Source organism: Aotus nancymaae, unplaced genomic scaffold (assembly GCF_030222135.1).
Source record: "Aotus nancymaae isolate 86718 unplaced genomic scaffold, 86718_ANA_hifiasm-v0.15.2.pri h1tg000092l, whole genome shotgun sequence".
Lineage (NCBI taxonomy): Eukaryota > Metazoa > Chordata > Mammalia > Primates > Aotidae > Aotus > Aotus nancymaae.
This window is the reverse complement of record NW_026988507.1, coordinates 6,645,700-6,669,793: the sequence shown is the minus strand read 5'-3', so window position 1 is coordinate 6,669,793 and position 24,094 is coordinate 6,645,700. Positions and strand designations below refer to the sequence as shown.

The 24,094-nt window shown below is 31.9% G+C and overlaps 1 protein-coding gene across 1 annotated transcript in view; it reads right to left on the bottom strand.

Annotated features, from left to right (window-relative positions):
• The window catches only part of ADAMTS20 (ADAM metallopeptidase with thrombospondin type 1 motif 20), a 207,427-nt gene that overhangs the window by 57,766 nt on the left and 125,567 nt on the right, over positions 1-24,094 (bottom strand). The window contains exons 26-28 of the mRNA XM_012459057.3: positions 23,760-24,050; positions 22,836-22,997; positions 21,103-21,279 (exon numbers count right to left, since the gene is read on the bottom strand). Coding sequence (XP_012314480.2) covers positions 21,103-21,279; positions 22,836-22,997; positions 23,760-24,050 — 630 coding nt within the window. The remainder of the gene's footprint in view (positions 1-21,102; positions 21,280-22,835; positions 22,998-23,759; positions 24,051-24,094) is intronic.

Sequence of the window (24,094 nt, the reverse complement as noted above, 5' to 3'; positions counted from 1 at the left end):
AGCTCCCACTTGTGAGTGAGAACATGTGGTGTTTGATTGTCTGTTCTTGTGTTAGTTTGCTGAGAGTGATGGTTTCTAGCTTCATTCATATCCCTGCAAAGGACATGAACTCATCCTTTTTTATGGCTGCATAGTATTCCCTGGTGTATATATGCCACATTTTCTTTATCCAGTCTATTATTGATGGGCATTTGGGTTGGTTCCAACTCTTTGCTATTGTGAACAGTGCTACAACAAGCATACGTGTGCATGTGTCTTTATAGTAGAATGATTTATAATTCTTTGTGTATATACCCAGTAATGGAATTGCTGGATCAAATGGTATTGCTAGTTCTAGATCCTTGAGGAATTGCCACACTGTCTTCCACAATGGTGGAACTAATTTACACTCTCACCAACAGTGTAAAAGTGTTCCTCTATCTCCACATGCTCTCCAGCATCTGTTGTTTCCTGACTTTTTAATGATCACCATTCTAACTGGCATGAGGTGGTATCTCATTGCGGTTTTGATTTGCATTTCTCTAATGACCAGTGATAATGAGCCTTTTTTCATATGTTCGTTGGCTGCATAAATGTCTTCTTTTGAGAAGTGTCTGTTCATATCCTTTGCCCACTTTTTGATGGGGTTGTTTCATTTTTTTCTTGTTAATTTCTTTAAGTTCTTTGTAGATTCTGAATACTAGCCCTTTGTCAGATGGATAGATTGCAAAAATGTTCTCCCATTCTGTAGGTTGCCTGTTCACTCTGATGATAGTTTCTTTTGCTGTACAGAAGCTCTTTCATTTAATTAGATCCCATTTGTCAATTTTGGCTTTTGTTACAATTGCTTTTTGAGTTTTATTTATGAAATCTTTGCCCATGCCTATGTCCTGAATGATACTGGCTAGGTTTTCTTCTAGGGTTTTTATGGTTTTAGGTCTTACATTTAAATCTTTAACCCATCTTGAGTTAATTTTTATATAAGGTGTAAGGAAGGGGTTCAGTTTCAGTTTTCTGCATATGGCCAGCCAGTTTTCCCAACACTATTTATTAAATATGGAATCCTTTCCCCATTGCTTGTTTTTGTCAGATCTGTCAAAGATTAGATGGCTGTGGATGTGTGGTGTTATTCCTGAGGCCTCTGTTCCATTCCTTCGGTGTATGTATCTGTTTTGGTGCCAGTACCATGCTGTTTTGCTTACTGTCCCCTTGTAATATAGTTGGAAGTCAGGTAGCATGATGCCTCCAGCTTTGTTTTTTTTGTTTTGTTTTTCTGCTTAGGATTGTCTTGGCTATGCAGGCTCTTTTTTTGGTTCCATGTGAAATTTAAAGTAGGTTTTTCTAATTCTGTGAAGTAAATCAATGGTAGTTTGATGGCGATAGCACTGAATCTATAAATTACTTTGGGCAGTATGACCATTTTCACGATATTGATTCTTCCTATCCTTAAGTATGGAATCTTCTTCTATTTGTTTGTGTCCTCTCTTATTTCCTTGAGCAGTGTTTTGTGGTTCTCCTTGAAGAGGTCCTTCATATCTCTTGTAAGTTGTATTCCTAGGTATTTTATTCTCTTTGTAGCAATTGTGAACGGGAATTCACTCATGATTTGACTGTTTGTCTGTTATTGGTGTATAGGAATGCTTGCGATTTTTGCACATTGATTTTGTATCCTGAGATTTTGCTGAAGTTGCTTATCAGCTTAAGGAGATCTTGGGCTAAGACGATGGAGATTTTACTTATAGAATCATGATATTTGCAGAGACAGTTTGGCTTCCTCTCTTCCTATTCGAATACCCTGTATTTCTTTCTCTTGTCTGATTGCCCTGCCCAGAACTTCCAATACTATGTTGAATAGGAATAGTGAGAGAGGCATCCTTGTCTTGTGCCAATTTTCAAAGGGAATGATTCCAGTTTTTGCTGATTCAGTATGATATTGGCTGTGGGTTTATCATAAATCATTCTTATTATTTTGAGATATGTTCCATCAATACCTAGTTTATTCAGAGTTTTTACCATGAAGGGTGTTGAATTTTATCAAAGGTCTTTTCTGCCTCTATTGAGATAATGATGTTGTTTTTGTCATTGGTTCTGTTTATGTGATGGATTACATTTATTGATATGCATATGTGGACCCAGCCTTGTATCCCAGGGATGAAGCCGAAAAACACATTTTTACTTCATTACTAGATATGTCACTTCTCTTTGTGTTCTGACAATATGGTGCTTAAGTCATCATTAAAAATGTAAGCACTTATAACCATATGGCTGGGTGTCATGTCTATCCTATTGCTCATTGTATGCCAGATATTAGCTAATTTTTGCAGACAACCAAATAAAACATGCTGAGGGCTCATGCAACCTTTTTAAGTTAAGTTAAACTTAAGGAAACACACATATTATATATTACAAATTCAATTCCACCTTCTCATTATAAACAAGAAATCATTTCCATCAAGATAAGTGAAATTTCATAAGTTGTATCATAGAGTGGTTTTTATTTAAGCATCCAGATATTATAATAACTAAAGATAATCAGATGTTGGGGTGTCTCTCTTGGAAAAATTTAAGAGGATTAGTTATGTTTTCCTTAGTCTTTGGCAATTCCAAACATATCAATGAACTTTTCAATATTAGAACAGGTATTATTTATCTTGTTTTTATCTCTTTTCAAAATTAAACTATTTTATGCATCTGTGGCAAAGTTAAATTAAAATTTTTTTTATAAAAAACATATAGGTATTTCACTAAAGATTTTTTAAATGATATTTGAGTGATTATGTTAAATGTCTTTTGAACACTACTATGAAATAAAAGATTAGTGTATGAAACAACATATTAAATCAGGAAATGATAGAATTTAAGGTCAAAACAGACCAGAAATTAGATATTCTGAGAAATAAAACACTATCATGTGTATGCATCCATGTATATGACTTTCATTTTTTAGAAGCACGTAATAACATTGTCTAAATAAAACAAAGAAGCTGTATCTAAACCCCAATCATTCTGAAATCTTCCAGAAGCCAATAACACTTGTAGATTAAGAGAAAAGTCCATTACAGTAAAATCTTAGATATGAGTTTATACAACTACTTTGTAATTAAGGGAATTTCCTAGAATGAAGAAACCTATTTTAAATTGAACATCTCAATTATTAGTGAAGTAAAATTAAAGTAGCTGTAGTAGAGTAGTAGGAAATGCTTCCGCTTAAAACAAAACAAAAAAAAATGACAAAATATGTATATATAGAGTAGAGCATCAACTCTAAAATAGTACTGCTACCATTCCTTTAATTCAATACACTTATGCTCTAGGGAGTAAGACACTAAATCCATCAACAAGGACCCCATTCATAGTGCTTCCCGAAAGATTATACTTACAGTTTTAAAGTTTAATGGAGTTTGAAAATGTCCTTTTTAACCTGTTACAGATGTTCTTTGACTATTCAGCTCTAATAAGCCAAGACAGCATTTGGTTTTAAAAATATTTACCACTGAAATATTTTATTCTATTGCATTGCATCTAATCATGTTTAAAATTTGCAGCTCAGACATTAAAATTTTTTTAAATCAGATTAATTTGAAAATATATTTGACTCTCAACTTAAAGGAGAAAAGCCAAATGATTAACAATAAATGTTAGCAGTAGACTTTTATTACTATCATTGTAATAATCATATATAATTTTATATTATTTTGAGTACATATGTATATACACTCATAATGGATTTATAGTTCTTGGCTAATCCATGCAATATTAGAGAACTTACATGTAATTCATCTAACTCAATTGGAAGTAATATTTAAAGATAATTTACTATAATTGTTAATATTTTCTAAATTATAACTTTGGAAAAGTTTTGTGATTATTTTCACTTTCAAATATAAAACCTGAGGGAAAGCTGCAATAACTTATGCAAGTATCTTGTACAGAAATATTCACTTATTTTATAATATTGTTTTCTACAAATAACTATTAGAAAATCAGAACAAGAAATCATCCTAGTGAGTGAGAATTAAAGGACTCAATTATTGGATTAATTTTCTTCAATGATAAGTATTGATAAAGAATCATTTCAAACCTGCAAACATTAGTTATTAAACTTGAGTTTATTTTGCTAGAAGTAATAGTAAATGTAAGTCTAATTGAAGATGTGAACACTATTTGTAGCAAAAAAATACTCAAGAAAAACTGCAATTCATTTAAAGCTTGCAATTTATAGTTTTAACTTTCTGTCTAATAATATTGTCTGTGTATACTACAAAGGGGAAATGAACATTTCAGACTCCTCTATAAAATCTGTTTAGCAAGTGAACTCATCTAAGGAGTTCCTGTTTGGAGTTTTTACTGACTCATCCAGTAATATGAACCTTTACAAATATAGGGTGACATGGAGAAAAATGGTATGGTTAATATGAGAATAATGCAAATCTTGCCTATTTTTAACAATTTCTTTGAGGCCATTATTGCAAATTTACTTTTTCTTAATTTTTTTTTCACAAATCAACTGAAACACTACTTTTGCAAGAATGTGGGCCACATTCCATTATAAAAACTCTACTCCCATCTTACCCCTGCGAGCCTACATCCAGAAGCATGAGCATCTGCCTTCCTAGACTGAAAAATGCAGAAAACTCTTCAGTGTGGGTTGACCATAAAAAGATAAAGAGATCAGAAAAATATCTAAAGCATACCTTTTTTTAAAAAAAAAAAAATTGACTTTTAAGGCATTACTTACTATGGTAACATTTACAAAATTCTTAAAATATCCCAACAAAATAGCAGGATTTATCATTTCAAGTTTCCACAATGTTTTATGTGCTAGCTGTGGGAGATAACAGCCATAAAGCCAAGAAGTTTGCTTTTAAGTAGCGTTATAAAGGCCTGAAAAGGAATATGCACAGAGTACTCTGGGATGAGAAATAAATCAATTCTATGAATGCTTTGACCAGAGAAATGTCAGAGTTGAGATTAAAAGACCACCACCCATTTCACATATTAATGTCTATTTTCCATATGCAATAAAGTTGAGGGAAAATGTTTTAGAGATTAATTTCATATTTCAATAAATTTAAGCTAATTTCTAAGTTATTGCCTTAATCACACAAAATTAATTATCTGTATCAAAATTTAAGATGAGGTTTCATAATTTTCACTAGTGGAGAATAGTAGATGGAATAATAATCTAGTAGTAGATGGGATCTGGTGTCAGAGGCCCACAACTGAATCTCAGCTGTCAGAAGTTATGGTAATAATAACACCTACATCTCAGGGTGATTGTGACATTAAATTAGATAATGTATGAGTAAACCTGAAATAGTGTTTGACACAATAATCTAAAATCATACTAAGTCTCTATTCCCTTTTTTTACTTCCTTTCTCAAATCCTGAGTGTGTCTTTATCAGGAGCAATAAAGAGCAAACATTCTCTGAAAAAAATATTGTAATTATGAAAGAGATGTAGATGCTATATGGACAAAATAAAAATAGAACACTATGACACTAAAATGATAAGAATGCAAGACAAACCTTTTGATAGTTAAAAAATATAACTAAAATAAAATATTCAATATATAGTTTCAATATGATAAAGTTTCCCATCAAGTAAAATCAAAAGACAGAAGTAGAAATAGGAAGAACAAAAGCAAGAAAATTAGAAGACCAATCCAAGAATCCCAATATTCAACCAGAAAGAGCTCAAAAAATATATAAATGGTTGCATAGCAATTATCAAAGTATAATACAACAAATTTTCCAAACACAAATATTTTTAATGAAACAGCTTATGAAAAGAATGTCTAGCAAACTAAATTTTAAATATATTTGCAAAGATTAAGTCACTTCATCAGGAACTATCCAAATGACAGGGATAAACAGAAGATACCAAAAGCTTCACTGGAACAGGCATGGAAACAAGGGCACATACAACAGGGAAGAAATCAGAATCCATTTGGACTTCTCAATAATGACTCAGAATGCTAGAGTAAAATAGGCAATTCCTCAAAAATTTTGAGGGAAATTATTTGCAAGCTAGAATTTTATAGGTAGTCAATTATTCCAATATAAGGATTGACTAAAGACATTTCAAGGTTTGCACAGAAGGGAAATTGTACCTCTTATTTTTTTCATTTTTAAGGAAGGCACAGGCAGCCAAAAGTGTTTTAGTATAAGAGGGTAAACCAAAAAAGAGAAATATATGTGATGTAAGAGAAAGTTATCAAAACCAAAGACCAGTGAAAAAACTTCACAGGATGAGAGAAGGGTACGGCAGGGTTAAGGCCATCCATGCCAGATCAAAGGAGACAGATTAGGGGTGGAGGTGTCCCTGGAAGGAGTCCAAAATAGAGGAACTAGCTGAGCATTTAGAAAACCCATTCATAGAGATTTTACATACCTGTTCAACCACTTAAGGAAAAAAACAGTGATTAAAACATAACAAAACTAAGCAAATTTTAAAATAAGGCAATCCCACCAGGAAAAATGAACAGTTATGTAAGAAAGGAGCAATGTTTCAAAGTACAGTTCACTACTTGGCTCTATACTGACATAGCAGCACTATTGACTTAATCAAAATTTATTTGGAAGATGAATTAAAGAATTAGCGGTTTATGTGAAAGAGCTGAATTGTCAACCTCTATAAAAGGGAGTTGATAGGTAAATTTGTTTGTATATATCCAGAAACAGGTGAATAAGCCTATTATTTGGCAATATGGAGGGTAAATATCAAAAGATACAGATGAAAGGATTAGAGATTACTTCTAGGGGAGGAAAGACTGAAATAAGAGATACTTCTTTATCTTTTAGACTTTGGCACCATTTCTTTTTTTTTTAAACAATACACATGTATTAAGACTATATTCAAAACTACAATTAATGATATTTTGTTTACTAATAGAAATCACTGTCAAACTGGAAGTCTCTAGAGATATGTTCTAGAGCTCTGGATGCACTCTGTTGTAAAGGACACTATTATTTACTTTATGAAGACATGAGAAAGCATATTTTCTAATTTACTTGGGTCATAAAGTTAGGATTTATTAAAAAGTTAGGGCTGAGTGCAGTAGCTCATGTCTGTAACCCCAGCACTTTGGGAGGCCAAGGAAGGGTGATCATTAAAAGCTAGGAGTTTGAGACCTGCTTGGGCAACAAAGTGAGACTCCGTCTCCACACACACACAAATTAGCTGGACGTGGTGGGTGCACCTGTAGTTCTCACTACTCAGAAGGCTGAAGTGGGAGGATCACTTGAGCCCAGGACTTTGAGGCTGCAGTGAGCTAGGACTGAGCCCACATTCTTCAGCCTGGGCAACAAAGCAAGACCCTGTCTCAAAAAAAAAAAAAAAAGTTGGGATATGAGAATGAAAATGAAAAATGTATATATCCAAGCTATCATGGGAAAAATAAAAGTTCTAGAGTTTGACTTAAAAATATTTATACCACTAGGATAAATAATATCTGATTTAATAATATTACACACTATGCATATAGGTTTATACTGATAGAAAATCAGTATCAGAAAACTGGGTAACTACCAAAAACTGAAATTTGAGGCAGTATTGATCATATTGGGCACAGTGGTAATGACAAGGTTGGCCAAACATATGAAAAAAGCTCATCATCACTGGTCATTAGAGAAATGCAAATCAAAACCACAATGAGATACCATTTCACACCTGTTAGAATGGTAATCATTAAAAAGTCAGGAAACAACAGATGCTAGTGAGGATGTGGAGAAATAGGAACGCTTTCACACTGTTGGTGGGAATGTAAATTAGTCTAACCATTGTGGAAGACAGTGTGGCAATTCCTCAAGGATCTAAACCAGAAATATCATTTCACCCAGCAATCCCATTACTGGGTATATACCCAAAGGATTATTAATCATTCTATTATAAAGACACATGCACACATATGTTTATTGCAGCACTATTTACAGTAGCAAAAACTTGGAACCAACCCAAATACCCATCAATGATAGACTGGATAGAGAAAATGTGGCACATATACACCATAGAATACTATGCAGCCATAAAAAAGAATGGGTTCATGCCCTTTGCAGGAACATGGATGAAGCTGGAAGCCATCATTCTCAGCAAAGTAATGCAGGAACAGAAAACCAAACACCACATATTCTCACTCATAAGTGGGTGTTGAACTATGAGAACACATGGACGCAGGGAGAGGAACATCACACACCAGGGCCTGTCAGATGTGGGGGGTAAGGGGAGGGAGAGCATTAGGAAAAATAACTAATGCACATGGGGCTTAAGACCTAGATGATGGGTTGAAGGGTGCAACAAACCACCATGGCACATGTATACCTATGTAATAAACTTGCACATTCTGCATATGTATCCTAGAGCTTAAAGTAAAATGAATAAATAAAAAATAAATAACAAGGTTGGCAATATTTGTTACAGCTACATTTTCTCCAATGAGGTCCTTTTTTTTTCTAATGAATGAAATTCTAGATGTCACATTTTGAGGATATCATAACAAAGGAGATTGAAATGATTAAATAATTGAACAAAATAGATATACTTAATAATTTTGGATTTCTGGAAAGCAGAAGGCAGAGAAAAACAACTGTCTTCAAATACTTGCCCTATTTAGGAGGAATTTGATTGATTCTTACTTCAGGGTGCAGAATGAGAACTGGAAGCAAATGTTTGTTAGTTTTCCTAAAAAGAAATAGGCTATATTGTGTTATGGTATGGCCTCCAACTTTAGAAAGTTTTGCTAGGACACAACTGAAGCTTTATGCACTTGGATTGAAAATTTTCTTCAAAGAATTTATGCTTTGTGTAGATAAGAAGGGATAAGAAAGAAAAAACTGGAAGTCTTTCCAAATTTTAAAGATACGATAAAAAGAGAGAAAATGATATTTTAAAAATATTTCAAGAGCCATTATAACTTAACTCTTTAGATATATACAGTATTTATGGTCCAATGAAAACATATTGCATTATTGTTGTTTACTTAAATGAGAACAATGCAAATTCTACATACCTGAATTATGGGGCATCTTTTGACAGAAAGGAAATCTGACATCGTTTAGTCTTCAAAATTATCAAATAAGTATCAAAGTTTTATATTGGCTCTTTTACTAAGACATAGGTATATAAATTAAACCTTTAAGTCTTCCCCAGACCTTTAAATTTTAATTTGTGATAAAATCAGTTTTCAAAATATCATCTGCTTTTTAACACCGTAAACGAAACATCTTTCCAACTAATGTCTCTTTTAAAAACTTTCCTAGAATTTTTCTAAGCATCAAAAAAAAAATACATATATATATAAACATTTCCCCAATCTGTAAGAAACTGAGTTTTATTGAGCACAGTTTTCTCCACATTTTGACTTTAAAAATAACTGTGTAAAATTTTTAGAGCTTGAGAGTGACACAGAAAACTTTAGAGGGAACATTTAATAAAATACAAATAAATCTCTTAAGGTACCTCCTCAATGTAGACCACAATCTTAAATCACTACTTTATCATATATGAATAAATGAAATACCTTATTAACACACTAGAAATTTGAATAAAATCATGAAATTATAAATAAGAATTCTAAACCCAATAAGGGCAGAGACCAGTTCTATAAATGTTTACTGAATAAAGAAATGAATCGATGCTATGTAGAAAAAAAAAGAAAAACACAGGAGCAAACTCGTATATATAGAGATCATCAGTCTTACATATGCTTCCTGTATTTCTACTCAAATTCTATTTTTATTTTTTTTACATTACAAAGCTTCAAATTGTCTACTATTGAGACATAAACATAAGAGCTGATCTACTATTCTACACTTACTCTTCAGTAGAAAGAAAATTCAGTTGCTTGAGCATTTTTATTTAAAAGGTGTAGTTTTATAAAATTAAAATGTATACATACAACCAAGACCTTTTAAATATGCAATCTACATTATCTGAATCGGTCAGAGTTGAATGATCTTTAGTCCCACAAAAATAACTTTGAAAGGAAAGCTGCACTAATAAATCTCTTTTTCAAGATTTCTGTTGTTTTCTTCTGACTCTAAGGGGTACCCTGTGGATCAGCAGAGACAAGAAAGTTCTCCTGATTTCACCTGAGATTGACACCTTGCCAATTTTAGAAGAGAAATAATGACAAGGAGACAGGATCCCATTTGAGCTACTATCATTGAGCCAGCTCCCTGTCACAGAAATGTCCAGGAGTGAGGGAGGTGTCATGTCTGATTACCTTCCCTATTTCTAGATGTGAAAATTCTCCTAAGGCCCACGAATAAACAATAAAGATGCTGACTTCAGACAGAACAATGAACATTCTCTAGTTGGCAGAATAGGTAAAAAAATTTTTATTAGTGTAGCAGTATAAATTTTCTTTTATTCTTCCTTCTCCTAAAAAGAACATAGTCACATCATTTACACATTATCATTTATACATTATGATTCACACATTTTAATTATCACACTATATTTAATGACAACCCAAACAGAATGATTAATCATTAATGACACAAAATGTGTCTTCTGATTTTTCCTATTGAGTATTATAGGGTTTGTGTAGGATGGCAAAATTTACTACAATAGAAGACATGAACTTTTCTAAATCTATGTTTATACCTCGAAAAAAGTTAGAGGCAAGAAATAGAAATGGTTCTACTATGGGCAAGTCTTTTGTTGACTATTTTAATGATTATACCAAAGTAGAAATCTGACTGCTTGCTTTAGTATTTTAGGTATGTTTTTATTTATATTTTAGAGTGATTCTGATTATTAATATCCCATTAAAAGAAATATTTGTCTCAAAAATAATTTGACAATTATCTGTTTAAGTATTTCAATAATCTATACTTTATGATTAAATGTACCAAATTTTTTTATAAAACTATTTTTCCTGCAAATTTAATTTCATTGCTAGTTTCTACTGATTTTGAATGGGTTCTAACTTCCAGAGGTAGAATTCTTTACCAAATATCAAACTGATATTTAAAACACTGAAAAAGCTAACAATGATGAAACTTGACTCAGGTAAAAACAAATTACTTTCTTCTCTTTTCAATCCTTGAGGAATCTTTCCCATCCCATATCCTACTACACTCCTAAACACTTTCCTCTGCACTCACATGATTGTGTGTGCAGAAACTAATCATATGTACATTCTTTTGCTGTAACATTTTTTAACCTCCTATAATACAAACTCTCCTATGTTCTGATCTAATTGTATTTTTAGCCTCCACATCTATTGGTGTCTAATGCACAGGAACTGCTAGATAAATATTACTGAATAAATAAACTTAATAGAAATTTATAAAGATTATAAATTAGGGATTTAGCATTTTTTAAAAGGAGAAATACTGCAGGAACACTAATCTTTCTTATCTTAATTAATCCAGCAAAGTAGCAAGTTTTCCCTCCTCAAAAGTTTGCCTTTCAAATAATCTTAAAATAAACCTTTGCTATACACACAAGCCATTCATCCTCTAAACAGAACAGTTTGCTATTTTCTCCATATTTGTTCACTCAGAATCTCCCCTCTATCTACTTAATGTGAAGAAGTAGAAACTCTTTTACTGTTGCTACTTCTCAGTAACTATTGCTGGGACTCAATGACCATAAAAGACCGAAATGAAGTGGTGATATATCCTTCAATACATATATTTAACAAGGTACTTATATCCAAAACAAAAAATAATTCCCATATATCAATAAGATAATGAAGAAAATCATCCAACAGAAAAATGGACGAAAAACTTCCACAGGTGCTTCAGAAAATAGGATATCCCTGGGAATAAACATTAGAGAAATGCAAACTACAACCACAAAGAAATGCCATTACACACTCACTAACTAAAATTTAAAACTCTGATAATATCAAGTGTCAGCAAGGATTTGGGGCAAGTGAAATTCTCATACAGCCACTTTAGAAAACTGTCATATAGTATTTACTAAAACTGAACTTACAGATACACTAGGATTCTGCAATTCAACTCCTGGCTAGCTAGCCAACAGATATGTATACACATGTTCACTAAAAGATATGTCTAAGAAATGTTCATCACAGCATTGTTTGTAGGTCCTACATTAAAAACAATCCCAAATATTTGTCAACTGAAGGATAAATCATATTAATTCATCTATTCATAGACATCATACAATTACAGTTTATACAAGTAATATACTACTAGATTGCAATGAGAAACTACAAATACACGCAACATAAATGAGTCTCAAGTCCAGTATCCTAACTCTCACAAATTGTTTAAGTTTCATTCATTTAAAATGCAAAGGAAGGCAAAGGAATTTATTATGTTTGATGTCAGAAAAGGGATTACCTTTTGGGAAGATAGCAACTACAAGTGGGGATGTGGGGGATTTCTGTGGTGCTCATGTTCTTGGTTTGAGCATTCTCTACATAGGTGTGTTCACTTTGGAAAATTCATTGAACTGGATCATTATGATTTGAAGTTTGCTGGATGTCTTATTTCCATAAAAGTTTACTTTAAAGAAAACAAAAATAGCTCCAGTCCAAATTGATTTCTCTCTTATACTAGAGTACAAGTTGCTCAAGTAGACTTGTTTCAGATTGTTTGATATATTATTAGCCTTTTCTACTATATTTGGATTTTTAACTACTTGAAAAAGATTGTATATACTTACTGGATAAGTGATAACAATAAACAAAATATATTGAGCCTTTATGTAACAGGCCCTATTTCAACCACTTTTTCTATTCAATTTTATCATTAAAAAAATACCTTCTTTAGTGAGCTACTATTTTTATTCTAAGAAAATGAAACGTTAGAAATGCTAAGTAACTTGGCAAAGGTCACTGAGTAAAACAGGAGTCAAACCCAGGCATTCTAATACCACAGCTCTTATTCTTACCTACAAGATCTAGGATAGACCTGATACTTAATATTCAAGACTTAGGAATAATATGTCTTCAAACATTTTTGTAAATGAAAGTTCACATTTCTCTTGGTAAAGGCAAGATTATATCATCTTACATAAGACTAATACAAAATCTTGCTATGTATCATCAAATGGGCCCTTTACACTGCATCATGTAATCCTAGTGCTTTCAAATTGACTTCTTCACTCACTCCCTAAACTTTTACTCTCCTTTCCTGATCTCAAAATTACCCATCATGGCTTTTCTCAACTTGATTCTGTTCAGATGTTGTGTTATACCTCTTTTACTCCCACCTTCAGATGCCACCCCACCCTTGGATCAAAAACAGCCCCATCAATCACTCCTCCACTGGCTTCTTCTACTCTACCTGCAGACATTTAAGTGTTGCAGGTGAGTAATCCGTGAACATCTAAGCACTAGCTGCACAAATGTCCCCTAAATCATCCTTAGCTTTTAAAACATTCTCTCCTTGACTTTTCATCTCCATTCTGTCACATTTCAGTTTGCTGATATTTTATGATGAGAACTGTCCACTAATCATCTCAAGACACAGTTCTGACACCGAGTCCAAAAAAAAATAAACTTATTCTATACCTATAGAATTTAAAAAATTTCTTAGGCATGCTCCTCATTGGTCCTCTTTGACATGGTCCTAATTCATATTTCTAACTTTATACCCACCCTTGTTCTGACAGACCACTTTCACAAACTAAATGTTTCCTTCACCTTAAAGACTAGATACTATGTATCACATTTTTCTCAGAGAAAAAAATTCAGCAAATTTGGAACAAGCTCTTTTTGGTAATAGAAAAATTGGTAATTCATCTTTATGAGCCCAATCATCATTATGACTTTGAACATAACCAGCAAAAGTCTGTGTGCTTAAAACTAAAACATAAACAAACCAATACCACCACCACCACCAGCAGCAGCAGTAGCTGCAGTTCCTCCTGGCTCACTATAGAGGATTATGAGTTTATATGTATGATATAATTCATATATCTTCCTCAGTGGGCATGTACGCGCTGCAGTGAGTACACTGAAAGTGAATGACAGAGTGATGATCTCCTTCTTCTGTCAGAAAACCTAATGAGTTATAAATGTTGTATGTCAGACATATAGCCCCATGTAGTAAATCTTGCTTATTTTCTTGCAATGTTAGATAAAATAAATGTGAGTATATGTCCTGAAAAATAATATTTTGGGCACTCCAGTGAATCACTGTTGCCACCTCTGAGCAATATATCCTTTTGAAAAACTATGACTTAGAAACTCAGATACCTATGAGAAATATATGTTCAATTATATCTCTCAAATGTTATAAATTAGTCAGTATTGGAATTATGTAATTTGTTTTCATAGCCACCATTGACTGCTTCCTGGTTGTAATCCTCCACCCCCTTGATTGTACTTAACCTCACACACGAATTTACCCAATTCCTAATTTACTGGTAGTAGGACATATCTAGGAAGGTACTTTGTTATCACATTATGTTGTAATATGGCCTTTTATATATTAAAACTCTCTTATACTTTATTATATGTCATACATATACTTGTAAGAATTAAATGAAATATTGCAAAGTTTTCTTCTGAGGGTGATTTTGCCAAGTGCATATTTTTAAAACTTTGAAGCAAAAATTTCAGAAATGATATGCTAATTGTATATTTTTTAAATTTTGATACAAAAATTTCTAATCAGTTTAAATGGCTTCCAAATATTTCAAAGTTTCATTGAGTTTTAAAGCTTCTTGTTAAAACATAAAAATATAGCTTCTTTTAGTAGTACTTCAAAAACTGAATGACCAAGGAAAATTTCAATTTTTTTCCAATAATTATTTATACTGGATTTAAAGTCAATAGCTGGTGTATATATCAGGAGCATTCAGTGATAAACTTTGTTATTTAGAGGTATTTTGTAAGGTATATTTTTTCAGCTAAAGAAGTTATTGAAACCATATTGAAATAAACCATATTTTAAAACTGCTGTAGCACAGTGTTGAACCAAAATTTTCAAAACTAATGAATCATAGTCTACTACTTTTAAAACTAGATTGTAGAACAGTTGTGAGAGAAAAGTTTGTTACAATTCACAAAATAAAAATTATATTTAACATTAAATATTCAACCTACCCTTTTAAATTTATACTTGTATATATTTTATAAAATACATAATTACATATTCATTTATGTGTGTAATGTATGACTATATAAGACAAATATATAAGGGCACATGCTCAAAATGTTCTACTGAGAATGATACATATGATCAAAAAATTAAAAATCATAATGACTTAAAAATGTTTATTCTTAAAAAGGAGTAAACATAAAAATGTTAATGTCTTGAGTGATATGATAATATCAAAATTAAAATATGATTTTCTCAAACTATTGGAAGGTAACACATAAAGTTTCTGTAACAAAAATTTGGGTTATATGAATGCACTAATATTAATAATGCTTATATATTTTCTATAAACAGCCTCAGTGTATATTACATAGATATTGTAGAACACTGAGAACAATTTCTTGAGATTCTTAAACATTCCTGAAGCATTATGCCTAAACAATAGGAGAACTGCCATGGAAACATGAACATTTTTCGCTTTCTTTAACATGGAAACATAGAGGAAAATATGGCCTATCATTATTTCATATTGAGTTTTTAGGGTTATTTTGTATTGTACATTCCAACTTCACTCAACATTATAACACATACAGACACACACAAAAACACACTCTCTCTCTCTCTCTTCTTTTATGATCTCACCATTAATTATAGTATTCACTTAAACTTTTCCCAGACCATACGTTTCAAATCTACAGGACTGAATTTTGTCTTCAAAAGTATTTTCAGAACATCATATCTAGGGTAAACTACACATCCATCTACATTCCTTTCTTTGGTGACATACGAAATCCACATGTGCAGAAAAGGTAGATGTTGCAATGATACAAGATATTATTATTTTATGGTAGGGAATTAGGACACTGCTTATCTCTTGCCAGGTTATGACAGAATAGCCTACTAGTGTAGGCTTTCTAGAAGGGACAATTGCCAAATTATTTTATTGTTAAGTACAATCTTCACTACTAATTCTTGGATTATCTCAACCTATTAAGCCCAAAATATTATGGGTCTTCAGTATTATAAATCACTTGGTTGTTACTTAAATGGGATAGAAATCTTACCCTGCATTCTGATCATCTGTTTATTAATTACATTCATTACTAAACTGCAAACACCTTGTACACAGGGATAGTACCTGGTTTATATGTAGTGACCAGTACAATGTCTAATATGTAGGAGATACTTATACTTTTGGGGAGAATCAATGAATGTACTTTAGAAAGATGCAGCAGTAAACATCATAAATGGAGAAATACTAGCTAAGTGTTTAATATTTCTATGATAAGTGTATTATAAATTTACTTTTAAAATAGACTTCTAGCCTGTTTACTATGCTTATGTGTCTTTTTCAAACTTAAGAAAACAATTATTATAAATGCTTTTACCGAACATCCACTTTACAAAGTCAACATAAAGCAGTGACAGTTTTGACACAAGAACAGAGAATCAAACACTGTAAGTTCTCACTCACAGGCAGATGTTGAAGAATGAGAACACATGGACGCAGGGAGGGGAGCATCACACACGGGGGTCTGTTGGGTGGGGGCTAGAGGAGGGACAGCAGGGTGTGGGGAGGTTGGGGAGGGATAACATGGGGAGAAATACCAGATAAGGTAATGGGGGGCTGGAGGCAGCAAACCACATTGCCACGTATGTACCTATGCAACAATCCTGCATGATCTGCACAGGTACCCCAGAACCTAAAGTACAATTAAAAAAACAAAAAAGAAGAAGTGACTGTTTCTTGAAACTATTTTCACATGCATTACCTGGCTGCTGCTGGCCTTAGGAGCAATAGAGGCAGTTTTTTCCTGAGTGTATTTCTCTTAAATGGGAGCTACAGGGGAAGGCAAAGCCCAACACCCTCTGCTCAGACCCTTAGTGCTCTTTTAAAATTGACAAATGTCCGATTTACTGGATGTTTGCTGCTACTACATGCTCATTTCTTCTTCTTCTTCTTCTTTTTTTTTTTTTTGAGACAGGACTTTGCTCTGTCACCAGGCTGGACATTTTTTTGAGACAGGACTTTGCCCTGTCACTGCATTCTTAAATAAAACTTAGTGAGAATATAGAAGTTGATTAATATAAATTTACTTAAATAGCATTTGCTAGTTGAAGTATGTAACACGTAATGTCCCTTATTATATATGCATGAGAAAAGTGAAACTTTTACTCACCTTTTAAAGACTACTTTGGTCGTAAGCACGCCCATTTTTAACTTATTAAATAAATTTGCTTACATCGTTAATTTGTATTGTTTATAATATATAAAAAGAAAATTTTAAAAATTCCACAGTATTTAAAAGTTGATAGCTAACCAATAAATCTTATACCTTTAAATCCCAGTGTTAATTTCTAATAGGAATATTATGTAAAACACAGTAGCTTATACATAAACTAAGTACAATTATGAAAATATATACTATTCAACGATTAAAAGTTTCATAAGAGAATTTAATAGTTTGTTATTTAAGAAAAATACCACCAAAAGAAAGGAGGTATTCCTTATATTAGTAATACAAGATCTGTTCAGTGACTTAAAACATTTTAAGTCCAAGGAGTAAAAATACAACATACATATGAATGACATAAAGCACAAAGCCACAATACTCATTAATAAACAGGTTAAAATACAATCATTTCATGCTTACTGATCACCAAAAATGTAGCTGTTAAATTAACATAGGTTAAGATTTATTTATCCTTTTTTTATTACAGAACAAGACTTTCTACAACAATAAGAAAATTTAAATGTATCTTAAAACTTTCTAATAATATTTTAAATGATTTTACATTTCACATTTCATTTGCTTTCAAATAAAAAATGCTTCTGAGGTTTCATGTCACTCACTCATACACACACACGTATGCATACACACTCTTAATTTGCTACTTAGTCAACAGGATCTGTTGAAGTTAAAGTTATCCATGAAAGAATATTAATCTGATATGCTAATGAGGTATTCTGAAGTTTGTCTAATATACACCAACATTGAAAGAGGTAAAATGTTATATTTGGCACTGGCAACAAAACTTCAGATCCCCTAAACCCTTTTAATACAAAAGGCTAATTTAACAAATAAATATGCCTCAGATAATAAAGGAAATCCAGTCACTTTAATGATGTATAAGTACTTCATACATATAAAAAAGTAAATAAATATATTTGTAAAAATTCTATACAAACATTATTGTAATTTTTAAAACTTCATTATCTTCAACTTATCAAAAAAATAAAAATATTACATTTCTTCATAGTGCAAAGACTGAACTATTCAATGAACTCCTTTAGAGATACACATGTAATAAACACTAAAGAATTCTGCATATCTATCTTCCTATTCGGCAATCTGTGATTATTTTTTCCTTGGTCATTTGTTTTTGTGAGGTTGAAAAGTCATCTATACATAGGACTTCAAAGAACATTCAGATTTTTCACTTGAGACATAATTTACATACAAAGATAGCATAACAAAAATATACTGGAATATAGTAGTAGATACATTTACATAAATATTGTATGAATATCACAGTGGATATGTAGAGAAGGTTGATAAACCTCAAAATGTAAAATTTTAAAGGACAAAAAACATCTAAAACTCCCTGGAATGAATTATTTGTAATTTTAATATTCTATAAATCTAAGTACATTTTTATGTTAAACTTAAAAAGCATTATAATGTTTATTAAATATAATAGAGATCAGCAAACTTTTCCCAGTAAAAACCAGATAATAAATATTTCAGGCTTTGTGGGTTACAGAGTTTCCATTGCAACTAATTAATACTGTTGCTGTAGTGCAAAACCAGCTATAGATAACACATAAACAAATGAGCATGACTATGCTCCAATAAAACTTATTTACAAGAGTAGGCAACAGGCCAGATTTGGTCCATGGACCATAGTTTACTGACCTCTAAAATAGAGAATCTGACTCAAAACCACTTACTTTTAATTCCTTCAATACCTAGCATAAAGCATCAGACCCAAGTAAATGTTTAATGCTTTGTGAATTAAAGTCATGAATGGGTAGGGAAAATAAAATGTCTGTGCTCAGAAACAAATGCCATTACAATTCAATCTCATTAGTGGTTAGGATTCTGCTTTCCAAATTGGGAAAAAAATTCCAGGAAAGTAATTCATAGCCTTCTTAAGAACTAGGCTTGCAAATGAAAACCAGTAAAATGAAAGAAGATGCAACAGAAACATAGTAAGCAGAAAGTGGATTTCCAATCTAAGATAGCCAGTAAAAAATATCTTTTTATGGTGAGTTCTTAACAATTATTTCAAATCTCCCCAAGTAAACTGTTAGCTCCATAGAGATAAGAAATGTGTTTCAAAAAAAAAAAAAAAAAAGAAATGTGTTTCAGTTATCTCTGTATCACAGTGCCTACAATATAGTAGATGGTCAGTAATGACATTTATTAAATACATATGTGAATGCTTTCCAAGACAAAATATGTTTTTCATTAGTTCCCACAAGGTGACGGTCCTTTGAGGCAGCAATTTTACTTTAAGATCCTCCTATAAAGTTGAAATGTTCTGTTGTTTAATATCATCAGTCACACTTTGTCTATAAAGATGAATTTCGGCCTGAACCAGAACTTGACCTACTCTTCAAATAACATGACTTGGAACTTGGGTTTACATCTTATTATAAAGATGTTTGAGTAGGGCAAAACAAAACAAGTGCAGGCATCAAGGGTTGGTTATAAAACTGGAGTTATAACTAATTTTCAAATAAAGAACCATCTAGCTTTATAAATTTAATTACAAATAGATTATAAATTCAAATCAGTTTTTCATTTAATGAAAGTGTACTTGGTCATTCATAATTTAAAGCATCAATGGTAATCAAAATGATTATTTCAATATACTTATATATTAATTATTCCTCAAAAAAGGATATTTGAGGACTATTAGAGAATCATTCATGAACAAAGTTTATGTGTTTTTCTATGGCTCCAATAAACACCCAGAAAATTGAAATATTCCCAAACCACAGTAACTCCACACAGTGGGAGAAATGCATAATAATATAAATTATTACATAAATTATACTTTTGCAATGATGTATGTAAAAAACTGTAACTAAGTTATGTTATGGAAGTAAATTTCTCTACTTTTTAAAAAATAATATTTTCACATTTCCAAACAAAATAATAAGTTGAATCATGACAAAAAACAAGTTTTAAAGAATGCTATTTGTTTTTTGGATCAGCTATGGATATTAACAGATAAAGCCACATATAATTATATGCTTAAACAAGACACAACCTTAATTTGCCATTTTTACAAGCACAATGTCAACATTACATATAAATGCAAATAATATAATATTCCTGATTAATTGACAGCAAGTCAAAGATAAAATGGAAAAAATATTTCCATTAGAACAGTGTTATGGTTCAAAATGCACATATTAAAAAATAAATATATAAAAATCTCTTATATATGTTACACTACTTAAAATTAAATGGATTCCTCTTCTAAACTATCAAATTTCAAAACACAAACCAAGAGGGCCAATGATCTACTTAAAAAGAAATCTGAGAAGATAAAGTGTATGCATTCCACAATTTATAAAGAGAAGAAATTAAAGCAAGAGACAAAATAGAGCAAAATAAAATAGAATACGAATACTATCATACCATATACACGCCAGGATACTATGCAGCCATAAAAAGGAATTAGATCAAGTCCTTTGCAAGGACATGGATAGAATTGGAAGCCATTATCCTCAGCAAACTAAGCAGAAACAGAATGCCAAACATTGCATGTTCTCACTTATAAGTGGGAGCTGAATAATGAGAACACATGAACACACACATTGGGGCCTGTTGTGGGGGGAGTGTGGGTGGAGAGAGAACATCAGGAAGAATAGCGAATGGATGCTAGGTTTAATACCTAGGTGATGGGATAATCTGTACAGCAAACCACTATGGCACACGTTTACCTATGTAACAAACCTGCACATCCTGCATATGTACCCGCTAATGTAAAATAAAAGTTAAAGAAAAAAAAAAAGAATGAACTCTGCCTCTCTCAGACTCAAACTTTATGAGATGTTAACAAATAAGAATACTATCATACCGATGTCCATGGTTCCTGATGCCATGACACATCAGCAGGGCAAGCATGCATATGACACTGTATTACACTCGGCGGCTTGTTTATGATTTCACAGTTGTGATCTTCTAGTATTTGGCCATTGGGAAATTGACATGTTACAAGTCTTATTTTTATTCCTCCTCCACATGTTTTTGTACACTAAAAACAAGAATAGGAAAATTCAAAACTATGTGGTTTTAAAGAGAATAATGTATTGCTTCATTCAACGTTTAAACAATTAGTAATTATGTTTACTCTAGTAATTTTAACATCTAGTAATGTTACTCCAGTAATAGAGTTTAAGCTTATAATTACTTCATAATTATCAACATTTCTCCCTAGATAAAAAAATAAATCAAAGTTTCAATTCCGCGATTTCAAAAGTTGACCAGATTTTGAGGATTAGTATCATAATATATTTCAATAAGATATCCAGGACCTGTAAGATAACGTTGGCAGGGTAACCCAGAATAAGAATTTATTTACCTAAGTAATGAGCATTATTTACATAATGTTCAATATCCAATCAGCAGATTACTATGTAAATTATGAAAGTTGTTAATAATAAGGTGGGTCTAATTTTATAAACATGAAGACATTTAGTATATATAATATAAAAACAGCAAGTAACAAAGCAGCTGTAAATACGAATCAATTTCTAAAACTCATGTAGAACAAAATTCTGTCAGGAAATATACCAAATTTTGCTAAAAGTTTGTATCTCCATTTTGAAATATAATTTGAATTTTCAAAATGAGTGCATGTAAACTCAGAAATAGAAGTTACTTTCGTTTTGGGAAAAAGTAAAAATGTATCTTCAAAATGTGCTTGATATGCATTAGCACCTGGTCTGAGTGTACTTTAAAAACCTGATTTCAGACTCCCAATGTTTGAAATTATGAGCTAAAAATCATTAAGCAAAAATATTTGACTAATTTAATTAGGTCACTCATCTGATTTATCCAAAGCTAATAGAAATCTTTGCTTCATTCCCATACCATATTATGAAGGAAATTATTAAAAGTGACTTTAAAAATTATCTTTATATTTCCAGTGCCTAGAGAGTGCCAGTGCATGAAGCATGTGCTCAATAACTGACAACTACCTGGCTTAAAGAAAAAGATTTGCCAAATGCATAACTCAATAACAGGATAAAACGTGGTCTATATTGTATTCTATTTTTCTATTTTTATATCAACTTAATTTTCTAAAAAATATTAAGAGAGCTAACCAATTTTAGAAAGATACTAGTAGTTCACAGATATATTGCCTACCATATTAGATTCTGTTGAAAAATCTAGAGTATGCATTTTTTAAATCATTAATGAGTGACCTAAACCATGACAGAATATCTACTAAAAAAACATGGTTTAATCACTCAGTTAAAAAAAAAATCTAGGCAGGAGAATTACTTGAGGCCAGGAGTTTGAGATCAGCCTGGGCAACATGGTGAAATTCCTGTCTCTATTTAAAATATAAAAAATTAGCAGGAGAATCACTTGAGCCCAGGAGCTGGAGGTCACAGTGAGTCAAGATTGTGCCACTGCACTCCAGCCTGGACAAAAGAGTGAGACCCTGTCTCAAAATAAAAAATAAAAAAAATCTTTTTCTACATTGTTCAGTGAAATAAGATTATAAAACAGTATAAAGTGCTTTTTATTTTCAATCTTCAAAGATGTAATAATCTCACAAGTTTAGGAAGTATTATGACTTACTTCTCTCCAACTTCTGTAGTTCCACTGTGGACAAGGCCCTGGATCACAGTGCTTTAACTCTGGAGGCTTGGAGGCTGCATCACAGTAACTGGCACTTTGTCCATTTTCATCCTGGCAGACCACAGCCCTGCGCTGAAGACCTCCAGAACAACTGCTAGAGCACTGACAAGGATAAAACACAAAATATGCACAAACTGCAGATTCCACATCATAAATTTATATGTGGTAAAAAAAAATCAGCATTGACTCAATCAAAATCAAACTCTACATTAAAATCTCCTTCATTGGAATCACAATTTGAATTGAGAAAATCTGTCAAAACACTTGAGGCTTACTGGGAGCTTCATTAGAATTTGTTGATGAAAAGGTGGGACTTTCAAGTTTGCATTAGGAAACAATTTTCACTTTTATCATAAGTGTTAAGTAAAAAGAAATTAAAGTTTTGAGGTCTCACTAGGACGGAATAAAAGACTAGTAAATTACTCAACTTGACACTGGTGGCTTTCTTTATTTTGTATTATTAGTCTCATATAAAATATGAACTACAATTATACCATTTGTAGTTTGTCATGATTTTATACCAGCTTATTGTATTGCTATCATAATAATTTTTGGGTTTAGGTTTTTTCATAAATATTTATAGTTTTACCCCTTAAAGGATTTTTTTGTTTTTATTATAATGAATTCTAATCAGATTGTTTTATAGTACATTCCTCTGTAATAATAATAACACATTAGTGCATAATTTAATAAGAACTCTAGCATTTGTAATCAGCATCAAAAAATGCTTAATCCTTTCAATATTTAAACTATTGATCGTCATATTTAGCATTTAAAGTACTGATGACATCATATACATACCTGTTAAAAGGATGTAAAGTAACAAAATTACAGAATTAATATAACTCAATAAAGATGGCTTACTGATCCCCATGGTCCAGTTCTCCACTGGTTTCCTCTGACTAATGGATAAACCACCTGATTTTCATCATCTTCAAGTTTGTGAGTTAATGGCAAATTCATGCTTGGATAATAGCTTGGCTGCACAGAGGAATGAGGAAAGTGTCTGTATGTGGGTAGGCAGGCTGCCAGGCTACATGTTTGCTCCATCGAAGGGCGAACTTCAGGATCACAGTATTTCTCATCAATTGGCTGATGGTAGTTGACGCATAAAACTTGTCGAGTTGTTTTTCCATGGCCACAGGAAGCTGAACACTGATCAAAAATTTAGCCAACGGTAATATACAACATTAATTTAT